General features: G+C 40.5%; 1 protein-coding gene across 1 annotated transcript in view; it reads left to right on the top strand.

Moving 5' to 3' along the window:
• Positions 1-3,903: 3,903 nt before the first annotated feature.
• sh3rf1 (SH3 domain containing ring finger 1) overlaps positions 3,904-24,470 on the top strand; it is a 53,044-nt gene continuing 32,477 nt past the window's right edge. Inside the window, exons 1-2 of the mRNA XM_063466889.1 lie at positions 3,904-4,173; positions 6,199-6,704. Of these exons, the coding sequence (XP_063322959.1) occupies positions 6,324-6,704 (381 nt within the window). The 5' untranslated portion in view covers positions 3,904-4,173; positions 6,199-6,323. The remainder of the gene's footprint in view (positions 4,174-6,198; positions 6,705-24,470) is intronic.

The following is a 24,470-nucleotide window of genomic DNA, read 5'->3' on the forward strand; positions in this document are numbered from 1 at the left end:
TCATCAAAGTAATACAAATGAATATCACTGGATGTGAGAGTCCTGATCTTAGGAGCACATTAGGCTTAAAGCGTTTGGGCTGCTTTCAATTAAGACACAGTGAAATGTCAACTGGTGAGCAACACTACATATAATAGCTCTATAATCTGTGCTTGCCAATAAAAAATGGCTTTCCTCTCTGGTATTGGCTGTATTTCAATACTTTGTGTCTCGCACATCTATTTACAGTAATGGACTGTACAAGAGAGAGCAATATTTCTGTCAGGGCCCATCCTTTCGTGGAAATTGGGACATATGTCTTGTCATGTCCTCTGCTGCTTTCCTCGTTTCCATTTATAAGCAGTAAGCAGTAAGTATAAGCACAGCTGTCCCCTTCATCGTGTGCAGCTCTGCATGTGTGTGTGCAGTGATGGGGGTTTTTTTGCCCTCAGGTGCAGTCATTATGAAGGATTATTGCCTTTCCGGGTGTACAAATCATTCCCGTTGTCTTTCCGAATAACATTATTTAATGTCTTTGAATGCGAGTGTGTGGTAATGCACAGGGGTCAAGCTGAAAAGGAGGGGCAGGGGCTATTGTCTGGGTGGAGGTGGAGGGGCGGAGTGCAGCCTCCTAACGGCAAGGAAATATGACCTGCGGGCTTCTACCAGCTCCCGTGGGATTGCATGTGACAGAGGAGCGCCACCTCTGAATAAATCTCTTTTCTTTATTGCCTTTTTTCTCCCTCGCCTTCATCTCTCCCTCTTGCTCAATATACAGTGTCCTCCAAAAGATAAAAATAAATCACATGTTTATTGTCTGGCTGTGTCTCGCTTGCTCTTCTCTCCCTCAAGTAGTTCTATGTTTGCAGAAAAGGTTATCACGAGTCAAAGGTCCATTTCAAATGTACATCTTATAATAAATGGTTAAAGCAGCACCTCTGGAGATATGTCCTCCATCTCCCTTTCGCCTTTTTTCTTTTATATGACTCAGTTTGCCTTTGCCTCAAGAAAAGATAGGATAATATCATCCCAGTGTCATGAAACTACAGAAGCATCAGAACTTCAGCTCAGGACTAAAAAGTATTTTACATAAAAGTTAAAACATAGGCGTCAAACATGCAGCCCGGGGGACAAAACCAGCCCACCGGGGGCTCCAATTCGGCCCATTAGATAGCTTTGTAAAGTGTGAAAAATGCAATAAAGAAATTAATTATTCAATGTTTTTGAGTTAAATTGCTCTACCCCATGTCGGGATGAAGTGCCAGCATTACAGTAAAAAGTTTAAAGTATTTTTACATTTAGGCAATTTGTTTGAATTATAAAGATATAAATTACTGTTGTTGTTTACGAAAACTCTGCATGTGAAGGGTTTGTGCCTTTATTCACACTGACAAGCCTGGCAGAGATAGGAGACAAAAGATTTCTAAGACTGTAGAAAGGAAAGTAGTGAGACGTGTCTAAAGATCCCACAATGACTGCCAAGACACATAAGAGTTAATTAGTTAAGTCAGGAATTATAGCCTCAAACAAGACAATGACCCTGCACAGGAAGAACTGTGAGGACTGGAGAAATCCACTTCAAGCCACTCTGAAGTATGCTAAGGACAATCTAGAGAAAGATTATGAATACTGCAAGCACATCCTTTGGTCATACAAGACAAAACTCAAGCTCTTTGGCCACAGAAACGCTGCTTATGTTTGGGGAAGGAAGGGAGAAAGAACACCCATGGTGAAACAAGGTGGTGGGAGCGTTTCATTGTGTGGATGCTTCAATGTGTCTGGAACTGTGAATCTTGTCAAGGTGGAAGGAATCATGAAGAAAGAAGGATATGTTAAGATTCTGAAAGAAAACGTCAAATAGTCAGCAACAAAACTGGGTCTTGGTCATCAGTTTATCTTCCAACAAGACAACAATCCAAAACACACATCGCACATCTTGGTAAAGAACCACCTTCAGAAGACCAAAATGAACATTAGATACTGAATCCCACTTACAACTGAGGTCCATACCAGACGACCATCAAATCTGGAGGAGATTCTCCAACGAGATGTTTGTGAGACTTGCTGAGAACTAAAACAAACGAGTGAAAGCTTTTATCCGTCTGTTGTTGGCGCACTGAATGTGAGATTTTCAGAATATTTCTTCACATTTTTAAAGATATTAGACATTCAGAGGAGCAGGGCTTTTCATATTTATGCTGACCAATTGAGATCAAATTGGATTGTATGTGCTCCTGAAGTAAAAGGAGTTGGATAAATCTGATTGGATCTACTTGAAAATAGTGAAAACGCGACCAGTAGATGTCCCTGTATAACTCTCCAGACATCCCTTAGCCAAAACAAAGGTAAAAGTGTGTCACCCGTTATTGCTGCATGACAGAACAGAGGTTCCTAATGTTGGAAAATTGTAACTGAACAGAAAAACAACAACATATTTTGGTATAATTTAAGATGCTATGTGATTAAACTCGACTTTCAGCCAAACAGGCCCACAGGGGTGACCGAATAGTGAAATGAAAAAAGGAGCTATTATGCACTCTGTCTGGGAAAAGATGCTGCTTTTTGACACATCATTACAGCTCATTATACGATTCAGTTCACGCCCTTTTGATAACGACTGGTGCTGCCTTCTGGTGCACCTCGGAAATCTACCGCTTACGTTGTAGTAATCCTGAAGTAGCTGATGATTATTAGAAACGTGGTATTAAAACACAAATAGCGGTATAAAATTAGTTATATGAGGCAGTTTACATCACTATCTACTTCTGCTTCTACTCGTGATGTAAATGGTGTTCTTCATTACACTTCATTACAATTGTTTTAAAGCTTTAGTTATCTTTTTTTTTTTTTGCTGAATCTTTTGAATCCAGCTGCAACGCTGGAGTGATGTACATTTTAAAGAATCATAATTTTTGATCATGCATACTGCATTAATCTAATTATTTTAAGTTTATTTATTTATTTTAGCCAGATAATCTACCCATGCTTTCTACAAAAACACTGGTAGCTATATAGTGCTTTTCTACTCTAACTCAAGGTATTTTTGGTAAAAGTCAAATTTCCTCACTCACACAGTAGTGTAGTCTGTTCCATAAAAACATTAAATAAAACATTAAATTAATGTTGTAAAATTTTGTAAGTTTAAGTTTCATGAAGGAGGATAACTCAGGATGTGCTCAAAGGCAACCAAGCAATGCAAGGCTTGCTTGTTGTTTGGGGCACCAGGCCAGTAGTGAAAAGTTTGTAGTGATAGTCTGAGATTTCTAACCTCCCTGAGGGGGCACACCTGAGTCCCCTTACTCCCACTGTAAGTGGCAATAACAATTCTGTTTAAACAAACCTTATGAAAGCAATGACAATCACTAAGTGAAAATGAAAAGAAGTTGTTGTTTTGAAAGTGAAAAAGAAAAAAGAAAAAGAGAGAGTGGAGAAATCTAGCACCTAAATGCTGCCTAAATCTTACCTTGCTTTGCTGTCTGACTCTGGCAGCTGTGCCGTAACAGAGAGTTACATTCACAAACTGTTTTTTTTTGTTTCGTTTTTTGCTGTTTTCAGAATATTTATAAAGTAATGGCAGTGAAGGCTGGATGAAGGGGCCCCCTGGGAATTTTTGCCCTGACAGTTTGTAGAATTATCACCGCCCCTGCCTTGTTATTGGTCCCTTCAGTGGAAAAAGAAATCCTGCAAAAGCCCCTGGTTTTAAATTTTGTTGGAATCTGCTCACCTTAATGGGAATACTTTTTCCCAGTTATATATCAGCTATATCACCTTTAAGATGTGTATTTTCCTACTTCCATCTACTTTTATTGTGCATTGAGCCTCCATAATGTTCCCATTTCCGACAGCACCGGAAGGCCACTTCACTCCCTCCCCCTCTCGGCTTGTTCCAGCAGCAGTCCCGCAGAGCAGAAGTACCAGCATGGCGCTCGGTGAGGCTGGAGTTCCGTTGTCTCTCTTGTATTGTGTTTCTCATGTCAGGTTTTACTCCACTATCTGATAGAGGTCTGCGATTCCTGTGCGGTGTGCGCCTCTAAACAAAACCTGTCTGGGTAAAAACGGCAGCATTTGCCTGCTGGATACTCACAGAGAAGTGGTTTGTAGATATCTGAGAAGGCTTGCTAACTAGCAAGGAGGCAAAAAAAAAAATTACGGGAGATACAGAGCAACAAGAGGAGGAGTCCTGTTCTGGAAGAGGTAAGCTGAATTACATAATAATAGTAGTTGAAGTACTTAGGAGTGGTATAAATATATTTGTTTGTGTCTTAAAGTTGTTAAAACTCTTTATTTTCCAAGTGCGCAAACTTAACTGTTGGGTATTTTTTTAAGGGGGGACGACATTAAAGCAGCCTCCTTGTTATGAAGCGATACTTGCTAACAAACTTAGTTTAATTTGCTTTTTTGTAGTTCAGTTCGAGAATAATCCACCTCAAAAGAAAGTAGCATAAGAATAATTAGTTACTGTTTAGCGTCGTTATGTAATGTTTTCGTTTTTTGTTACAATGTTGCGGTATAAGCGTAAGATTTTGTCATTTAAAAAAAAAAAGGAAAAAAATGAGGATTAATAATTAAAGTTTGTTGTGTTATTAGGATTTGTTTTTTTTTTTTTTTTTTTACCAGGTTTACTTAGTCGTGTGTGAATCCTCCTGCATGATTCCGCTCTTTAAACACAAATCACTGCACTTCAGTGCTTCACCGCTGCTGCAGGTTTCTCTTTTTTTGTGTCTGGCTCGGCGGTGTTAACCGTACAGTCAGTTTAAAGGGTCCGAGGATCCAAGATCACAGTTGCCAGGTGTAATTATCCGCTGTCGAGTAAATGAGATTAACTTGGCCTCCTGTCCCCCGCTAGGTAATCTAATGATAGACCTTAAAACTGTTCTTTTTTCCTTTTAATGTTTTTGCGAGATTTAGCAACAATTCTCCTATGTATGTTAGGTTTTAGTGCGGCAATTCATTCTGCATTACAGTGCAGATATAAAACAAAACGAAGAAACCCCATTTTAAAAGCACGGAAAAAATAGGGTGTAGATGTCTTATAGAAAGACACATGCAGCAGTGTCTCCATGCCTTGGATTGGTACTAAATCTTAGACTTTATAAGCCCACCATGATTTCATTTTCAGAGGCATTAAGCTCGCCGATAAATTTATGCATGAGGTTTCTTAAAACAGCTTTAAAAGTATTGACTCCTGGAGCCACAAACATTTCTGTTGCTCTGAAAAAATCGAGGTCTCCTCCGTAATAATCTCATTATAATCCATTTGAAGTCTCCGTAGGCTTGTTTTTCGATACTTTGCCTTCAAGTGTGCAGTAAACAGAAGTGTTTAGTATGCTCTAAATGGAGACATCTTCATCCTTACATGCAGTAACCTTGGTAAACTTGCATTGCGTATAAATAGCCTTTAAAATAGGTCGTTTGATTTGCAGTTGCTATTAGAGACACTAAGGTTCTTATCAGAAGAAACGGGAATTTGATACAGTTGTCCTATTTGGCTTTACTAAGAACACTGTTATAGACATGATATAATTCTCAATATAAGAGACATGAGCTGCTGGAGACCAGTCCTGTGAGATGGATGGCATTTTATTGGAATCAGTGCTGTAATCCATTCTTCTTATTGATCCTTATTGGTCCATGATCACTTTTCTGTGTGCAGAAACAAAGTAAGCTTACACAAATTTCCAGCTGCTTTATCTTTTCCAAATCTGAACACATTGTTTATAGAAAGTAGAAAAAGGACTTGAAATTCTCAGGTGTGCAGAAGCTCTGCTGCCCTGAGTTTGACTTCACTGCTCTGCAGTGTGCAGCTGTCAGAAGTGATAAGCTTGGATGAATGCAATACTAGTGGACTGAACTTTTTTGGAACTGGTTTTGGTTCATGATGGCTTGATGCTCAAATTATGAAGCAACACAATACAGCTTCAGCCATATGTAAGCATGTAAGGGGTTTCCAAAACCACAGTTCAGTTCATAGTACGAGTTTGCATTGCCAGTAAAAAGTACCTTGAAGCAATATTCACTGAGAACTACGTGACAAACTTTGTGGATGTTTGTGCTAAAATTTTAGTCATTATCTTGTAATTGTTACAGTTGTTACAGCCATCTGCGATGTCTGTTAAATACGTATGCCATGACCTATTTCTTGTGTATACAGTTGATAAATATGAATGTCTTGACCTTTTTCTTTTTTCTTTTTTTATTATTATTGTGTTTTTTTTTAAGCTGATGCAGGTGCCATGGCAATAGCCGAGGCATGGGAGTGACGTGACAGTACTTGATGTGCTTCCAAACAAAAACCTTATCAGCATCATGTTTTTCTGCTGAATTAGAGGCAGAACACACAGAGAATGGACGAGTCCGTGTTGTTGGATTTGCTCGAGTGCCCCGTTTGTCTCGAGCGGCTAGATGCCTCGGCAAAGGTTCTTCCTTGTCAGCACACCTTCTGCCGGCGTTGCCTCCAAGGTATCCTTGGCTCACGCGGGGAGTTGCGCTGCCCAGAGTGCCGGACGTTGGTGGAGTGTGCCGTGGATGAACTTCCCAGCAACATCCTACTTGTGCGGCTCTTAGATGGAATCAAGCAGAGGCCACGGAGGGTTGGCCCTGGGGCGGCAGTCTGCACAAATGGTACATCTGGAGCCATGGCCAGGGCACATGGAAGTGGATCCCGGGACCAGGGCACCCCGGGAGCACAACCCCAGCGAGCTCAGGCTAAGAGCACCCTCGTCCGGGTTAGTATATTAACTACCTGAACATGGCTCAGTGAGTACACATCTGTGTTTCCCATTGTTATGGTCAAGCTGAAACAAAACAGAGAAAATCTGTGTGGATTAAAAACAGCATGTTGCATTACTGGCTCTCTAATCCTTGCTGCGGATTAACGGTTATCATGGTGATCCCAAAGCCAGCCCGTTGACTAGCAGCCCAACATTACTGAAGGCAGTGATTGAGAGCAGTTAATAGTTAAGCCACCAAATGATCCTGCACTCTATGCCAACAGTAGATGGACTTACTCCCGTAAGAAGAGCTCGCAGGCCTTTCTTAGTTGCTGACATTGTCATATCCCACAGACAGCCTTGCTCTTGCGATCCCTGCTGCAGTGTTGCTTGTGAAATTCAGGGTGGATCTGCAGGGTGGTTGTTTTATCTGCAACACTGAGGGGACTTGTAAAGTGTATTTAGAGCAGAAAGAAAATTGTGAAAGACTTGGAGTCTGTGTTTCAGTAGTTTTATTTAGATACCACTGATGAGACACAGATGACGGTGAAAGAGTGAAAACAACACACAACATTTGTTTCTCAATGTCTAAGCCTAAGAAAACACGAGTTTAATGATGGTTTAATTTTTAAGGGCAAAATAAGCTGTTCAACCTAAGATGGCATGTGTTGTTGTGTCATGTCATATTCAGTGTTTGACATGCAGATTCCCAGACATGGATTATGCCTAATCCTAGACTAAATTCTTTACCCTACGGGGATCTTCATTGAATTTTTCCTTTTAGTCTAGGACTGGGATTATCTATGACGAGGAAACTGGCTCATAGACTTTATTTGGGTGGGCTGCCCAGGTCTATGGATGGATATCCAAGTATATTTTAAAAATTATTTTATTTATTTGACTGCCCCAGACAGCAGTGCAATCAGTTTACTCTCAGACAATCCCCTCGCCCTCATTTTGGCAGTGCAGTCTGGTTGCTGTTGTGAAGTCCTCAATGTCATTCACCAGTCAGCAAAACGATCTGCCTACAGTTGAGCAGACTTTCACCACCACCTTCTTAAACTATGTCTGATGACTGCAGACTGTTTATTTTAAAGCAAGTGCACATTTAACTCATTTCAGTTCCGATACAATGCTGAGGTATCTGCATCAGGTAATGATCAGATACCTGTGTTAATTTAATCAGCTAAAGTTCTCACTCTGAGGAAGATGGTGGAAATTAATCTTTTACCTGTAAGGGAGCATTAGCTTGACTTACACATTACTTTGTATAACCTTGTAAAAGTATTGGTATTGATTAGTAAAATGATAAATGAGAACAGGACCAAGATAAATACATTTTTTTATAAATATGGTCACGTTATTGACCTAATTTATTTTCACTGGTCACATTTAAGGTCAGTGTTAAGTAGGGATGGGTACCGGTGTCCGGTGCCATGATGGCACCGGTGCTGTCATAAACGGTAGTAACCAGACCGAAAAGCAGCGCACATTTCGGTGCTTTTTTTTCCTGAGCCAATTCTAGCCAATCATTTTACGTTTCCGAGGATAGTATGCGGGCCCAGGTACGTATGTTCTTTTAGAGCAGAGCTACAGATTAGAAATGCCCAAGGCGAAGTGGTCAAGAGTCTGGCTGTACTTCGCAGCAAAAGATGCAAACTCAGCAGCCTGCAACAAGTGCTTTAAGCTGATACTGTGATACTGTCAAAGGAGGTAACACCTTGAATCTGATGAAACACCTGGCGACGCATAGCGGTTTTTTTTTTTTAAAGCCGAGAAATGCGCCATGTTTAAAAGCTTGCTGTGAGACCTCACACCGGCACATGCCACCGGTGTGGTGCCTGTTATCAGACCCGGAATTAGCAATATCCCCCAAAAACCCGAAGAAGAGAGTCCTGGCCCCTAGCCCTGCCAGTGTAGCAGAAATGATGAGGATGATGATGGCAGCAGCAGCCGTTCTTCTCTGCGTGAGTGACTTAATGTTGTTCATGTGTAATTTACGTTGAGTAGGCTAACCACGTTATTAAATTAATGCATGTAAGGTGAACTAGCAAACATCATCATAGCTACATGCGGCTGTCTTCTTGTTTGATGGTAGATACTCCCTTCACCCTGGCCAAAAAGGCTAAAATGACCAAAGAAAAAGTGGAAAACAGTTAAACATGAGAGGTTTTTGGACAAAGTTTGTGTTTTTTTTCCATTGTTTAAGCACTGCTTCCAGCCAAGAGTGATACCATATATTTATATGCCCTATAGCTGCAGAAAAGGCTAACATTGTTATCTTTTTACAAAAAAAACAAACAAACAGCTGAACATGAGAGGTTTTTGGACCAATTTTGTGTTCTCCATTCTTTAAGCACCGGTTTGAGCACCGTTTAAGCACCGGCACCGTTTCAAAAGTACCGGTTTGGCACCGGTATCGGATAAAACCTAAACGATACCCATCCCTAGTGTTAAGAGTCATTAAGCTGCTTCATACTGCTGTCATTCATAGTTGTGCTAGTTTCTCCTTTACTCACTCTCAGTCTAAGTGGTCATCCTTGCTGCTCCTCACACACAAACACACATCTGTGGAGCAGAGCTGTCAAAAGACAGGTGAAATTAAATGACAGAGTTGACAACAGTGTATTATGTCATTGTAAGTTCAGCAAAAGCTTCCCAGCAAGAGTTACACTAAACCTAAAGAGAGTGAGAAAGAGCCACCAGAAAGTCTGTCGGTGTAAGAATATATACTGGAATATACCTCCAAACGTTTTATCCTTTGTTGTAAACTTCCTGCAAGCTGTAATGCCTCTGCTTCTGCTGACTCAAAGTGTCATAAAAAACAGATCTGGTGTGTTGTCACTGTTGTCACTGATATGCAATATCAGATCAGCACATCCCTATTCACTGTCACAGTGGGCACATGGTATTTATTTATCAATTAACGTAAAACAGCATAACTGTGCCTCCTTAACATGGTTGGGCAGCCCTTTCCTTCACACGAACACTCGTAGAATCCAGCGGGAAATAAAGAAATGCAATTTTTCTTCATGATGTGTTGTGATTTATGCTATTTATGATTTTCTCCAAGCTGCTCAGGCCTATTTACCATAAAATGACATGTGATGTGTGTTTTAAAATATGTTTTAATTAACAAATTCTCTTTAGATTCTTTACATTTCATGCTGTAAATACACCCATGACAGACCCGTGGGCCCCTCTTTGAACAGCTCTGGTCTCCACGAAGGGAGGATTGGGTAGATGAAAAGATGTCAGGGTCTTGTGTAGAATCACTGGAATGTCAAAGCTCTGATAATGTAGCTGCCGAGCCATGCAGGTATGAAGATCAGAGGCCTTGCTGTAAATTGCTACTGGGGGACCCGCCTCATTTGCCAAAGTATCACTTCAGAGCTTTTGTGCTCATTTCAAAGCTGTTTGTGCTTTTTGGAATTTCCCCTCAGTGCTGAAAAGCCTGTTTGTTACCAAAAAAAAAGGGGGAGAGAGAGAGATGGTCATTCGAAACTAATACACTGATTCCCCTTTGAGGGTATGCTGCCCATGTCATCTATGAATACGGTTTTCTATTTTCCGAGCACTTCTATAGATTTTTCACAGTGTCATACTATTGACTAATGATCTCTCTCAAGTCTGCTCTCCTAAGGCTCTGTGCTGATAACAGAGAACAAGAAAAGACATGGCAGTGCAGGTGTAACATTTTCACAACATAAAAGCCAGAGATCAAAGCTCTCACTGATCTCTGGCCAGTGCTCCTTGGGGACTGAGCTGCCTCACTGCCCCCGGGTGACACCCTCAGTCCCACTTCTTTTTTTTTTTCTTTTTTTTTTGTTCCCCTGGATTTTTTTTTTTTTTTGGGGGGGGGGGATCTTTCAAGGCTTGATGCGGCTCTTGTGCCATTCCTCTGTTGAGGGAGAGCTCCACCTCCAATTCTTATATGGCCAGAGAATGGCTCTGACTGGGGACTGCCTGACAGATGCACAACAGGGTTTTGTTTCGGGTCGCGTCTGATCCTAGTGACTGACCGACACATGTAGAGAGTGTGTGTGTGTGTGTGTGTGTGTGTGTGTGTGTGTGTGTGTGTGTGTGTGTGCGCGCGCGCATGAACGGAAAGGCCACCAGTAACAGAAACTGATGAGTGTTAAGTGAAGGCGTTAGGACCAAATGGGACAAATGTTTCAGCTTTCTGCCCCTCCTCTTATCATCTCCGGGGTTGCAGCAGTTGTTTGACACGGCACCCTGGCATTTCTTTGATGAGAGGATTGAAAAGGCTTGTCTTGAATGTAGCTCTGTGGTTGTCTGGGCCCTCGCAGTCAGGTTGATGACTCACCTCCGTGGTGCTCCGTTACATGAGTGTTTTGTCTGCCTTTCTCGCTTGTTGACTCGTATAACATAGTATTTTGTTCATGCGGATTGAGAACAGATAACTCCTATGTTTTTGTTTTGTTTTGTTTTATGCATGAGAGCGAGTAAAGCTATTGGATCTGTCTGGAAGTCGAAGGTCAGGGTTCAGGTGTCATAGCAGTTGGGTCAGAGCAAAGGAAGGAGAGAGGGGAAGAACTGGAGAGAGCTTTTAGTGAATATCTTCAGCTATCATTGTCTCTCTCTGGAGAGTTGAGCCTGCACTGAGAGTATAAAAATAGACTGTCTTTCATGATAATTTCTGCCTTTGTCATAAAACTGTCAGAGTTAATTTTTAATTCAATCCTCCACTCTGCATTAACTACAGTTTGGAGGCTACATTTAGGAGGAAAATACGTACAAATGATGCTTGTATCTTTTGTACGCTATGAAGGATTTGAGTGTTTGTCTTTATGAGTGTGTGTGTGTGCGTGTCATTATATGATTAGCTGATGTGAAGTGAAACAATATACTTTCCTGACCTTTTTGGGATGTAATTAGGTCGTTGTCTCTTCTTTGGTAATGAGGGCTGCTTTTTCCTTTTTATAGGCCTGGTGTGTTTGATAGCCTTTTCTTCCTGGCGTTATCTCACATTGTCCTCAAGGATTAATTCTAAACACACAGGAAGCAAAGCGCAGCCTTCTAATTTAGTATTATTTTCAGCTGATTGAAGGAAGTTGTCTAATATCTAGGTACCCGCAGGACATTGGAAAGCATTTTTGTTCCTCAGTTATTTTTGTAATAAAGTTGTGGCGTGTTCTGTCTCTTTTGTAGTGGATTTATTTCTTCAGAGAAAAAGAATGCTGTTTATGGGTTCCTTATGTAGAGAGATGTCATTAAAATTCCTGTGCACCTCCCTCGTCTGAGGTCGATGAGTCACGCTGGCGGTCTTTGATGACATCATATTGTTGTTGAGGCCTTTCCTCTTGGCCGGCTGGCTGACCTCTGCCTGCGCGGCTGAACCCCTTCATTACACCCTCACGCTACCCACATACTGCAAACACATACTTACTGCTTTCCACTGGGAATTTTTCAAGAGGGCTTTGGTCTGTTCATTCCAGCTCTCTCAACACGCTCACACTTTTCTCTCGCCTCCTCTATATTTCCCACGCAGGTCTACAAGTAGTTGCAACCTTCAGGACAGTGCATGCCGGGATTTTAGAGCCACCTGTAATTTTCTCTTATGAGCCACTGACACCAGCTGAGGTTTTTTTTTGCCATATTTCTTCCATGTACCTCCTCCCTCCTCACTGTCTAAATCTGTGCTGAAGCCTGTTAAAGGTCTAATGAGATTAGAGTTTATTAGACACTGAGTCGGCTCTGCTCCCCGTTCTTTTACTCCCTGTCTCAAAGTGCTTTCTGAAAGGGAATTTTTGGGTCTGTTTATGATGTTTTAAGGCCTTGGCCTTCCTATGTAAAGTGCTCTGTTAGGACTTTGGGATTTGGCGTTATATAAATTGAATTGAATTACTTTTGACTGCTGACTTTCATTCTGAGGAAACAAACAAACAGTTGCTATCTAGTGAAGTAATCAGTGTGTCTTCATCTCTGGTTCCCACTGTGTATCTTTTAATACTCATCTAATGCACTTCATATTTTTTATAGTTTTTATACTTGTCCTTTTTTTGACTTTTGCACTGCTACGGAGATGGATGCTCATATTACACAGAGCTTAGTGTTTGTTCAGGATTCAGCTTGCTCTCAGTGTTCAGTTTATTATAATTTTTATGATGTATTGAAAGACCCAAGAAGGCTATGGACATTTTTTAACATACAAAAGCTACAACCCTTCAGCTAATGTATTTTGTTAACCTTTATAAACCTACTGTTCCTGTTAACTTTACCATATAGAAAAACACTCCAGATAACTATGGTAAATGGACCTGTTCTTGTATTATATATTTTCTCAAAACTTTCAGTTCAAGAAGCCTCATGAGAAACAAAATTACAAGTTTAACAGATACTCGTTTTTCAAAAGTCAAGTTTTTTGCGTTTGAAAATTGTGGTTTCAATACTGAGTAGTCATAACCAGGAAAATTTTAGGAACTAACACTGTTGCTCCTGCTCAGCTGAGGGTTGTCCACTGGCTTTCCCTACATGTTACTGTGTCTTGTTGCTGGAAGGGGAAAATATACTCCCTGCTGTCTCTGTCTGTCCTCCTCACCTCCTTTTTACATAATTGCACATATGATGCTCCACTTTCATGTCTGTACCACCACATATTTAGCAGTTATTGTTATAGCATGTAGCGCTACATGAATCCACTGTGACATTAAATTGTACCACTACGCTAAACCTTCTAACCAGCCCTAGACATCCTTGTTCGTTAACACTTAATATTGCTGTCAAACAGACCGATCGCTCTCATGGAGGTCTGCTTTGCTACGACATGTAGTTCCATTTTTATGTTCTTAGATTTAACACTGGTCTCAGAGGGTTAGTTTCATTGTGTAGGTTTTGTAAGAAGTGTGTTAATGTGTTTCTTTTATGTTGTTTTAACACTAGGTTTTGGGTGGTCCATCAAACATAAAATGCCACAGTTGCTGGGGGGAGGGTTCTTTGGGGAAAAATATTTCACAGATACCTTGTAAGAAATGTCAAAAGATATCTGTTTTCTTTTCTCTGAAGATGAGCAGATGCACAATTAAAAAAAAATCATAATATTAAGCGTTGTGTTTAGACTGCAAAGCTAGTCTAGTAAAGTCCACAAATATAAAGATGGAACTGTAAGTGAGCAGAATGAGTCCTCCTCAAAGTAAAAATTTTGCCAGTTTGTAAATTTTAAATCCTAGTAGTAGATGGATAGTAAATACACTAATCCACAGTCTCACAGAGGAATGAAGGCTATCCTATCATGCCTTTGGCATAAAGACGGGAACCTGGGCAGCTTGCCAGTTTGTCACATTACTGATGTCATAGGCAAACATGCTCATAATAATAACCGTAATCATCATTTTTGGCAATTTTCAGATTCCTACCTATGTTTTGGAACACATGCAGTGAATAAGAATGCGTGGGGTTGTATAATATGCAGGGAGAAGCAAAAAAGACGGAATCAAGTGAGATTAAGGTGCATCTGAAGCATCTTCATTGTAGGGTTTTACCGCTTCCAAGACGACAATGAGACGAAGGTGTACGCCTGCCTTTTGTGGTTTTTAGTTCATCAAGATTTTTAGTCGAGACGATTAGAGGAAGAGACTTTTGTTCCGAGTATTTTCCCAGACAGGCGGGGATGTTTTGTGTTGGTGTGTCTCTGAGGAATGTCATGAGCACTTGTAGGTCACTGTTTCTCCTCTAAACATTGGGCTTGTTGGGTCTCGTCCTGCTTGCCAGCTCACATTTACCCTTTTCAGTACACCTTAAAGTATCAACATGCATTTTATGTGCATCGTCTGCGTGTTTGCGTTGTGAGACATCACCTCTTTAAGGTTTATGTGGTGATTGTGGTTACAAGTCTGCGTCTTTCACAGTAACTAAGGTGTGTAGTTCTGTTGATAATCAAGCGTGCAGTGATGTGCTTCTGCACCTGAAAGCCTCCAGGCAGACTTTATTTAAGTGGTAATATTTTGTTCCAAGGCACTGTCAGATTTATACCACATGCAGAAGATGTGTCCATCATTTTCTTTGGGCTACCTTTTATAAATTGCTTATTACATTTCATCTTGTGAGATCTGATTACCCGAACTACCCAAACCCTAAATTTTGAAGAAAAACAAAATACATATTTTGAAAAAGATTTAAATAGTTTTTGATGTGTGTTGTGTGGAATATATCGCCTGTGCTGGCATCCATTTGCAAAGGCAGGGTTTTTCCTGAATCGCAGTGCATCTTTAGGGGATCTTACAGTAAAGATAATGAGACTCTGGCCTTATTTAACAATTTTGAAATGTCTTTTATGCTTTGTTAAATATTTTCCTTTGGCCAACTTTATTTACGGGGTCTTCATTTACTTGAGTGCTGCTGATTTCCCACCTCTGGCTCTGGATGACCTTTTTAAATAGTGGGGTCATCAGAATCTTTTCTATGCAGAAAAAAACCTTGATAGAGATTTGGTTCAGAGCGACTGTGGAAATCTAAGCTAAGCAAAAAACCTTCAACAAGATTTTTATGTCACTGACTGTGTATTGATTGCTTGAATGCTTGCTTTATAATAACCTTGATAATGAAAATGAGGTGACAGTGAGTTCACTTCAAAGAGGGAAAAAAAACAAATGAAGAAAAAAGTGCAGATGAGAAACAAATTTAATAGCAAATTTATTTTTCTATTACATGGAAAAAACAACTGATTAAAGCCTTACGTAGCACTTACAGACTAGACTGCACAGCCATGTTGTGGTAAATCTTATGTTAAAACACATATCACCCTCAAGATTATCAAGAATTACAAAAACAATTTTCAAAATACAGAAGTTTTTTTTCCTTATAGCATGAGGTCAGAGTACCAAGCATCGACAATGCCTTAAGCCTTAATGTGTTGAATCCCTGCTGTGTGTGCGCCCGTGTAAGTAAAACTAAGCTGTTCATGTTGTACTTGAAGCAAACACATTTTGAAGAAGTCACGTTTATTAAATCACAGGAAGGACCCAGAGTCTATATAGTGTCACAGCTAAAAAATGAGGAAAAACAGCATGTCCATCAGTGTGCTTCGACAAGTCAATAATGTGTTTACACTTAAAATTGCTCAGAAACAGACCAGTCAGAGTCAGAGGTCTGCTTTGCTATGTCATGTAGTTACATTTTTATGTTCTTAGATTAGTGCGATAAAAGAAGCATCAGACCTCACAGGGTTAATTTCATTGTGTAGGTTTTGTAAACAGTGTGTGTTGATGTTTTTCTTTTATGTTGTTTTGACACTGGATTCTGGGTGGTCCTCCAAACATAAAATGCCACAGTTGCCAGTGGCCCTCTTTTTTTTTTTTCTGTTTTTTTTTGTCTGTCACATCTCCTGGCATGTCTGTCAGCATGAAGATACTAAGACAAGCATCCACGACCTTCTTTACCTCAGTCCCAGTCACACCTGTGGAAGCTAACAAAAGCCTTTCTTTAGATCCTGTGTTTTGTGTGTGAGTCTGTGTGTGGTCGAGTAGCCACCTAGGTAAAGGCTCTTAGAAAAATGTTTTGGGGACCAACAACTTGTCAGCTTTTTGTTTTACAATCCTCTCAGTTGTGCTTGTCACACAATAATTCAGGTTATGTCAGCAAAATAAAAATGTCATCTAGTCTGTCTTGTGCGTGATGAAGTAACACTAAATTGTTTTACAGTTGTTTTCAGTATAATTTATCCTTTTGATGTTTTGTCAGCTGGTTGAGGGCAGGAGTCCCCCCCCTAACCACAAAGTATTCCCGAGGTACCTCTAATACCTGGCTGACCTTAACATAACAGTTTCACCTCTCACCCTGTGTTGTGTTTGGTGGGCCAGGATTGGTCATCCATGGACCGTTTGACTGCTGGCATGTTAAGTGTTCAGTTCCCATCCCTCAGGCAGAATCATGATTCGCTCAGTTTCATTTTCAGTTGTTTGACCTCTGACCCTGGGGCCATTGCTTGCTCTTAACCCACCTTTTAAGCAGCTGCAGCAGCCTCTGACTCACCTTGCTTATTTCCTAAGGGGGGTGGGTGGGTGGGGGGGAAGTACATAAAATATTTGAAATGTCTGCTTAGGATTTCTGGTCTTGATTTTCTATGTTAGTGTTCTAGTATGTGCTGAAATGTTTCCTGTTTATTCTTCAAGGCCCAGCGGTGCAGTTAATCTGCATTTGTCCCTGAGAGATGTCTCAGCAGTGAGAGGGGACTGGGTATCCAGACGATGAAGTGTTAATGATAAATGTAACTGTCCAGCCACATCTTTTTCACCACTGGATGCCATAACACATTTACTTGCAGTGTGAACAGTAATCGCAATCGGAAGAGGCTTGGAAAGTACAGTCTACTCCCCGAAGCACAAGATTATAGTTGAGTTTGTCACAAGTTATTTAGATCACAAAGTAAAACTAAAATGTTGAGGGAAAGTGAACTGCAGGATTGTGTATGTCTTGAAAAATGAAATTACATGTTAATCACTTTAAGAGCTCTGGGCATAAAATCTTGATTTATGAAAATGCCTTTTCAATTTAACAAACGATCTGCATCTAACACATTTTCAGTGACAGCTAATTGAATAGTCATAAAATCTATGGAAATGTGATAAGTGGCTCAGGTGATGTTTTCAGATTTGTTGGATTTGACAAACAGCCCGAACCGCATATCATAAAAGACAACGTTTCAAGAATATCATTCTTTTTTGTGGAACGATAGTGTTTGCCTACCTTTCCACAAAGAGCCAGTCTATAGCCAAACTGAGAAAGATCCGAGCCAGTCATGGTGTGGTTGAACTTCAGTAGAAGCTGAACTTCAGTAGATGTTCAGCTGTGTTATTACAGGCATATTTTATCATAGTAAAATTGTAGGGAAGAACAGGGTTTCAACTAGGAACACCTGGGTAGGATATTCAGCCATCAGTGTTGCCAACTGCTCATCCAACTCACGGGGGAGGGAACTGGAGCCTATCCCAGCTCTCATAGGTGGTCAGTCTATCAGCATTTTGCACTAATGTTCACAGCTACAACCAATTCAGAATCAGCAATGAACGTAACCTAACCACTTAAGGAGGAAGCCAGGCTACCCAGAGAGATCCTTGACAGGCACAGGCACAAACTCCACACATCCCCATCCGGCAGCTGCATTTGAATTCAGGAACCCAAGCGGCATTGCTAACCACCGCATCATTGTTCCACCTCCTTTTAGGATGGATTTGGGCAATTTCATTGTTCCACTAAAGTTCTTTGCTTATTATGTCTCTTGCTACACGTAATTCATGTAGCACTTGCCACTTTCCATAACTCTGGCTTTGTTTGGGCACAGACGAAAGATAACTGGTTGTGTGCACCTCTGCAAACAGGGGAAGAGAAGATGGAGACTGAGAAAATGAGGGAGGTTATTTTTAAATTTCCAGCATGAAGAGAAAGTAGTGAGTGTGTAAATGTATCAGCCAGGGTGAAATGAATCTTCTTTAAGCTTGTTTACATACAGGAATGAATAATTTGGCTTACCTAAAGTGATGCACAAAAGTGGACAGATGTCAGTTTAACACAAAAAAAAATTGTGGTTTTTTTTGTTGTTGTTGCATTTAAAATCATGGTCATTAGGAGCAGCAGGCTAATAAGATATATTTGTTAATCTAATAGTTGATGCTCTTTTCTTAAATCAGAAAAAGTGAAATCCAGGTTACTGTTGTGCAACACTGCCCATGTTTAGTAGTAGTGAAACCTGTGGAGGGGGTTTACTTACAATCCTCATTTCCTTATTTTTACTTATTTGACTCTATAAATGTAACTTTTATGTTTCATATAATTTATAATATTTAAGTTATGGCTCTGTATTCATTTCAATAGAAGTTTGGTCATGTTAGATGAAATAACCATGTCGTGGAATTACTAACCACCTGACAAGACTAGCTTCTATAGATCTTTGCTGTAATGTGAAAAAAAAGTTTCCAGTGACTTATAACGGAAAAGACGACGGTTAAAAAAACTCATTGTGGTTAATCATTTGTTTATTGAATACATTCTTTGAGCTCTTGCGTCTCTTTTCTGGTTCAGATGATTAAAAGGAGTCTTATGTGACTTATTTTGCAAGAAGATTCGCCATAATATTCAAAACTAGGCTACTGGATGGCTGTGTTTTCAGTAACTCCACATGTGTGAGGTCTCACTTGCTGACAGCACGTGATTAATTATTGAAAGGGACTTGAATAGAAGAGAGATCTGACCAAGACTCATCCATTATATGCTTTCTGCACTCACATCCCACCACAAGCACTGACTTGAGAATTGCTTTCAACTTGCACCCCATCATAACTCTTCTGATTGGAGACAAATGTACATTGAGCCCAACCCCACACACACACACACACACACACACACACACCCAGTACTCTATGACTGGTCTGACACAACCTGAGCAATGTTTGTTTTAATGAGTCACAGACTGAATTTAGATCCATGAGGGCCCATTATACGGTACACACCCACAAAAACACAGGTGTGCAGGCAGTACACAAACAGACATGTGACGGCTATGTTGAAATGTTGGTGCGAGTTTGAGCCGAGCAGTCTGCTTTTCTGTTCTTCTTTCTGAGAGGCCCTGAAATTCACGCTGATGATGTCGAGAGGCCAATTAGCTATGAATCTGGGCATCCTGATTAGTTTCAGAAGAGCCAGCATCTGTCTTAATGGTATTGCTGTGAGATGATTAACCAAAGCAACCTGGGATTTTTGAAATGTGAATCTCGTCAAATGTCTAATGAGCTCTGCCCATGTGTCTGCCCTTAATGGCAAATGTGGGCAGGAAATGTCACCGAGATGCTTATGAAAGAAAGATTTCTTGTTAATGCTTATTTTATTATATATTTAAAACAAAGATATGTATTTATCGCCACTTGCCTCCAACTATGCAGCTCTGCTTTGAGCTGTCAAAACTGCTTCGATACACTACGCAATACATGTTCGGGGTCTGGTGGTGCCTGGCAGTGAATCTGGGGCTGGAAAACTGAGTCTACGAGCTCTCCATCGTGAGCATTTTTGTCCTGGTAGGAGAGACTGCTGCTTTCAGGGCGTGCCATTGCTTGAAGGGGGTCTGCTTCGTCTGCAGTGCCTTTTAAAATGTTGGGACTCAGAGTTTCCAGAATCAAACTTTCATTGTAATGAGGTAATCGGTGTTACAGGCTTTACCTGTCTGTGGTTTTAATGTTGTGGCTGATCACTAAAACTAAGTTTGTGCTTCATTAAAGCAGAGGTCTACAGCTTCAGGACTGACACAAGCTTATTAAATAATGAGTGCAATGACCTTGTCAAGCAATACTGTTTCCCACACACTTGAACTGATTTGTTGCAGTAGGGGATGAAATGGGTGCGCCAAAATCTGCTGCCTCTATAGTTAGTTCTTTATTCCATGGATGAACCCCAACTTTATCGTCTTGAAGTGCATAAAGCAATTGTAGTCACTGTTAGTTGAATTGGAGTCCAGGAGAGACTCCCTGGAGAGCAGAGATATAAAATTCTGTATGAAATACCTTGAGGATCACCACAGCAGTTCCTGGTCAACCTCCTGGCAGGGAATCACAGGAAGGGCTAACCAGTTAGCAGAGACTGAACTTTTATAAGAGCTAAGGGATTGTCCACAGATAAGAAGAAGAGGAGAAATCTAAAATTCAGAAATGGGCTTCTCATGCAGGTAAACTGGGTTGTAGAATACACAGGACTACACTTTCAGCTTATGCTAGTGAGGATGCTGAACTGTATACAATTTTTTCCCAGATTTGCTCTTTGGTACTTCAGTTTGGGATGCCAGACACATGAAGGAAGGCTAGCAGTTACATGTTACATCTGCACTGAATTAGGGTGGACTGGCCAAATACACTCACACACTTTGCTAAGAAAGCAAAAAATGGTCACTGCTGTGCTGCTCCTTGACTCAGAGAACAGATGCAGTGTTTGTGCCTTGGCCTTTTTCCAGGACTGTGTCAATATCCTGGCCTTGTTTGTCCACTGTAGAGGCGTACAAATACCAGCCAGTGCAAGCAAATGTTCTTCAGTTGCCCACTGCTCTGACATACAACAGAGCAATTGAAAGATAAGCAGGTATATGAGAAACATGCACACATTTAACAAAGATTACTGGAACACATGATAGTAGTGGTTATAGTAGGAAAGGTAGTTGCCCAGCTTCTTGTCAAATTTCCCTTTGCCTTGCAACACCCTGAGTAAATTAAAGTCAGCTGAAGCAGAGCAGAGCAGGTGGCTCACCCTGAATGACTGAGAGAACAAAAGGCTACAGACACTGCATGCTTTCACCAACACAGTGGAGAGTAATGTGAGGAAATGCTTAGTATTCAGCTCATATTGACTAGTACTCAATACACAGATACTGTGACATTTGCGAACTAATCCCGCTGTAGCTTGGATACAAGTTGACTTCCTCTGTGCTAATCCAGGCTATTAATTATTATTATACGTGACAAAAGAAGCCTGTGAGCTCAAAATCTCACTATTGATTGAGTTGATTCATTTTAATCTAGTTAATGTACTGATTAATGAGTTGCTTACTCAGAAAATGTTATCATTACATCTACAGGAGATGACTTGTAATCTGTTTCAGTACAAAATGTTTAAATAGTTTTACAGTATAATCAGAGGTTGTGTAATACTGTAATTAACTTACGTGGACTTTCCTAACGTGCATAAATTTAGTTACTGTTTGACAGACAGCTTGATCTGGTCTACAAGACTGTAAAGAGCTATACAAGACTTCCAGTAAACCATTGTAATTAAAAACACCTGTGGCCGTGAAGCAAACTGCAGTTGGTTTGTTTATGCTAACAAAACACTACAGTGACTGGGAGACCATCATACATACTGTTGTTATTATACTGGCTCTCAGGTATACAAAGTAGACTTACATGTGACCATAGTTGGTATAGAAGATTGATTTATCTTAATAGTTTAAGTAGTGAAATGTCTTAAAGCTGCATTTTTCTCAATGGCCAACAGGGGGTGAAACATGTGGTTACAAAAATCTTTCCTGTGTATAGAAGTAAAGAAGTCCCTCAGTTTCCTGTGACCTCAGTAAACATGTTCTTTACAACTATATGGGCTCGATTGTTAGTTTAGTTTCATATTGAATAGAACAGTTTTTTTATTTTATACATTTTTGGCATTTGGTAGAGTCAGAAAGGGCATGCCGGGGTGCCAGTTTAGCTCAGTGGGTGAGCGGGTGACCATATTCCACATGGCCAGAGTGCAGCGAAGCAGGTTTGAGTCCGACCTGCAGCTCCTTGCGGCATGCCGTCCCCCTCTCTTTCTCCCCACTTTCCTGTCTATCTTGACTGCTCAAATATCCAGTAAAGGCATAAAAATGCCCCCCCCCCCCCACCCCACAAAATACACACCAAAGCATGTATGACCTGAATGGGTGACTTCACAGTGGCTACATGTAAAAAAGCTACCAAAGCTACAAATATGATGTAAAACTATTTACCGATAGCTAGTTGACCAACGCTGCTCTTAGCTTTAATCTGGAAATCAGAGCTTTTGTTTGTGCCATTATATGTTTTACTGTTTACTAAAATCAGTACTGATATTGTGGATAAGTTAGGATCATGTATGCAGGTGACATAATTTTTCAAGCTAGTCCACTAGCATTTTCATTCAGAGAAGGTTTTGCTTGAGGTAATGTTAGTGGGCGAGGAAGTGACGCTCTGCCTGCAAGCTTTAATCTGTATTTTAGCTACACTGGATCATCTGATGATTTCTAATTCATAAACTTGGCTGGGGAAGTAATTTTAAAAAGAAATTTTTAAAAAACATTCCCCAGAAGAATGGCATTTAAGGGTTTTAGTTGATCCCACAAGCCAGATGAAGACCTACAGGAGTACCTACGACTCTGTTCATATTGGTATTGTAATGTCTGCAGGCTTTGCGTTGTGTACAAACATGCTTGTCTTTACTTAGAAAGACGGTTATTTTTTGATGTTTATGATTAGTGGACTCAGTTTTAGAGTTAATGTTAGTTAGTATTGCTCACTGTTCAGGCTGGGACCTGAAAATAGCAGCAGCAGAGAACACAGGAGTGCATAGAAAGTCCAGCCTAAGTCCTTCAAACAGAGGCAAGGCTGTTATAGGCAGCAGAGGTTCGGAAAGTCTTTAGCTTTTAAGTTGCGGTCTGCTGGCAATTAAAAGGTGTTTAAAACATGAAAAATGCTGCATTGAGCAGTTCTAATCATTATCAGATTATTGTTTTTGGCACGTCAGTTGTGCGCCCCAGTGATTTCTTGCCCCAGTTGTTTTTGCGTTGCTAAATTAGCCTGCTAACCAAATGTCAGTGTGTCTGTGCCACAAAGCTATATTATAGGTTCAGGAGGGCAAGCGTTTCTTCCTCTCTTTGCCTCATTTTCTTTTCAGTCTTTGATCTCGCTCTGTTTCTTTTTAGCTTACATTTTGCTTTCTCACTCTGTCTGCTCTGAAATTTGAGTGGGTTCCTGTGAGAGCCAGTGTTAAGCACAGTGTATGAACTGGCACAGACTTAAAGAGTTCTGATCTTTCAGTTTCAAATCAGACAAGCAGACTGGGTGATCCCGGGGCCACCCAGAACCAGGCTCTACCCCTCATATGAGGCCAGCCAGGTAAAGAAATCAGCCCATATGCAAAAGGCTGCACAGAGAGACATGCCAGTTCATGTGCAAGTTGTTTTGTTTAAAGCCAGCACTTTTACCCGCATGCGTAAGAGCTTCATGAAAACCGTATGTGTGGCAGATGTGCATTGTGTGTATATACCGTACTATAAATCCGTACCCCTTTACTGCAGAAATGCTTTCTCTCTGATGACTAATCTGTAGCTTACAAAGGGTACTTGGGCCAGAAACATATTTTTGAATGTTTTTACAACCTCACTGTGATCACCACCACCTTTATACAGAGATATAGTTCCTAGAGCTGCACATGGTATCCTTATGGAGTTTGTACCTCAACTCTAAAAAAGATTATTATATTCTAGTGTCCAGATTCCCACCAACCCTAAATGTACACAGGAGGGCCAGGAACTGGCAGTAAACGGTATTTTGTTTAGGGTCAGCGAGTGGTTACTCTATAGATGTGTTTAGTAATGGAATGAAAGACATTGTGTCTGTAAATAAATTTCAGAAAAACCCACAGACGCTTTTGCTGACCTAGGAACAGAGAAGAACATGAGGAGGAACAGGAGGAGAGTTTCAAGGGCTTCTGAAAACTTCCTGTTCTTCTCACATGTGATCCAGGCCTCCATCTGGCCTCCAGACTGCCGAGTGTTTTCTTGCCTGTAGACAAATGTGTGGGAAGCAATTTGGTATGTAGCGAGGGAAACAAACAAGCTCAGTGAGTTGTTGTAGTTGTTGGAAAGCTTGAATGGATTATTGCTCGTTTCCCTCTATACAAAATTCAGCCATTTAGATATAGGATTTCTGCCACACCAGCGCTAAATATCACTTGAACTTTATGAATTCTGATTTCTGCATGTTGATTCTGGCACAGTTTTTAGCCAGATATGAACAATTGTTTCTGGCTAATCCAGTGTAATTAGTACACACAGTTTATCTTATTTAGTCACAAATGTTAAAATTTTTCAAAATTGCAGCTGTTTGCAGAGCAGCTACCTAAACTTTACTCCCACAAAGGGTGATAATCTTGTTGAGTGTCACACTTTCTGCAATGCTGAATACTGTAGTTACTCTGAAAAAGAAAGTGAAAAAATTGACTCTTTGGTGCAGTTCAAAAACATGAGCTTTAAAGGGGGTGGGAAGGAAACAGACTATT

The sequence above is a fragment of the Pelmatolapia mariae genome, linkage group LG23, assembly GCF_036321145.2.
Source record: "Pelmatolapia mariae isolate MD_Pm_ZW linkage group LG23, Pm_UMD_F_2, whole genome shotgun sequence".
NCBI classification, from domain to species: Eukaryota; Metazoa; Chordata; class Actinopteri; order Cichliformes; family Cichlidae; genus Pelmatolapia; species Pelmatolapia mariae.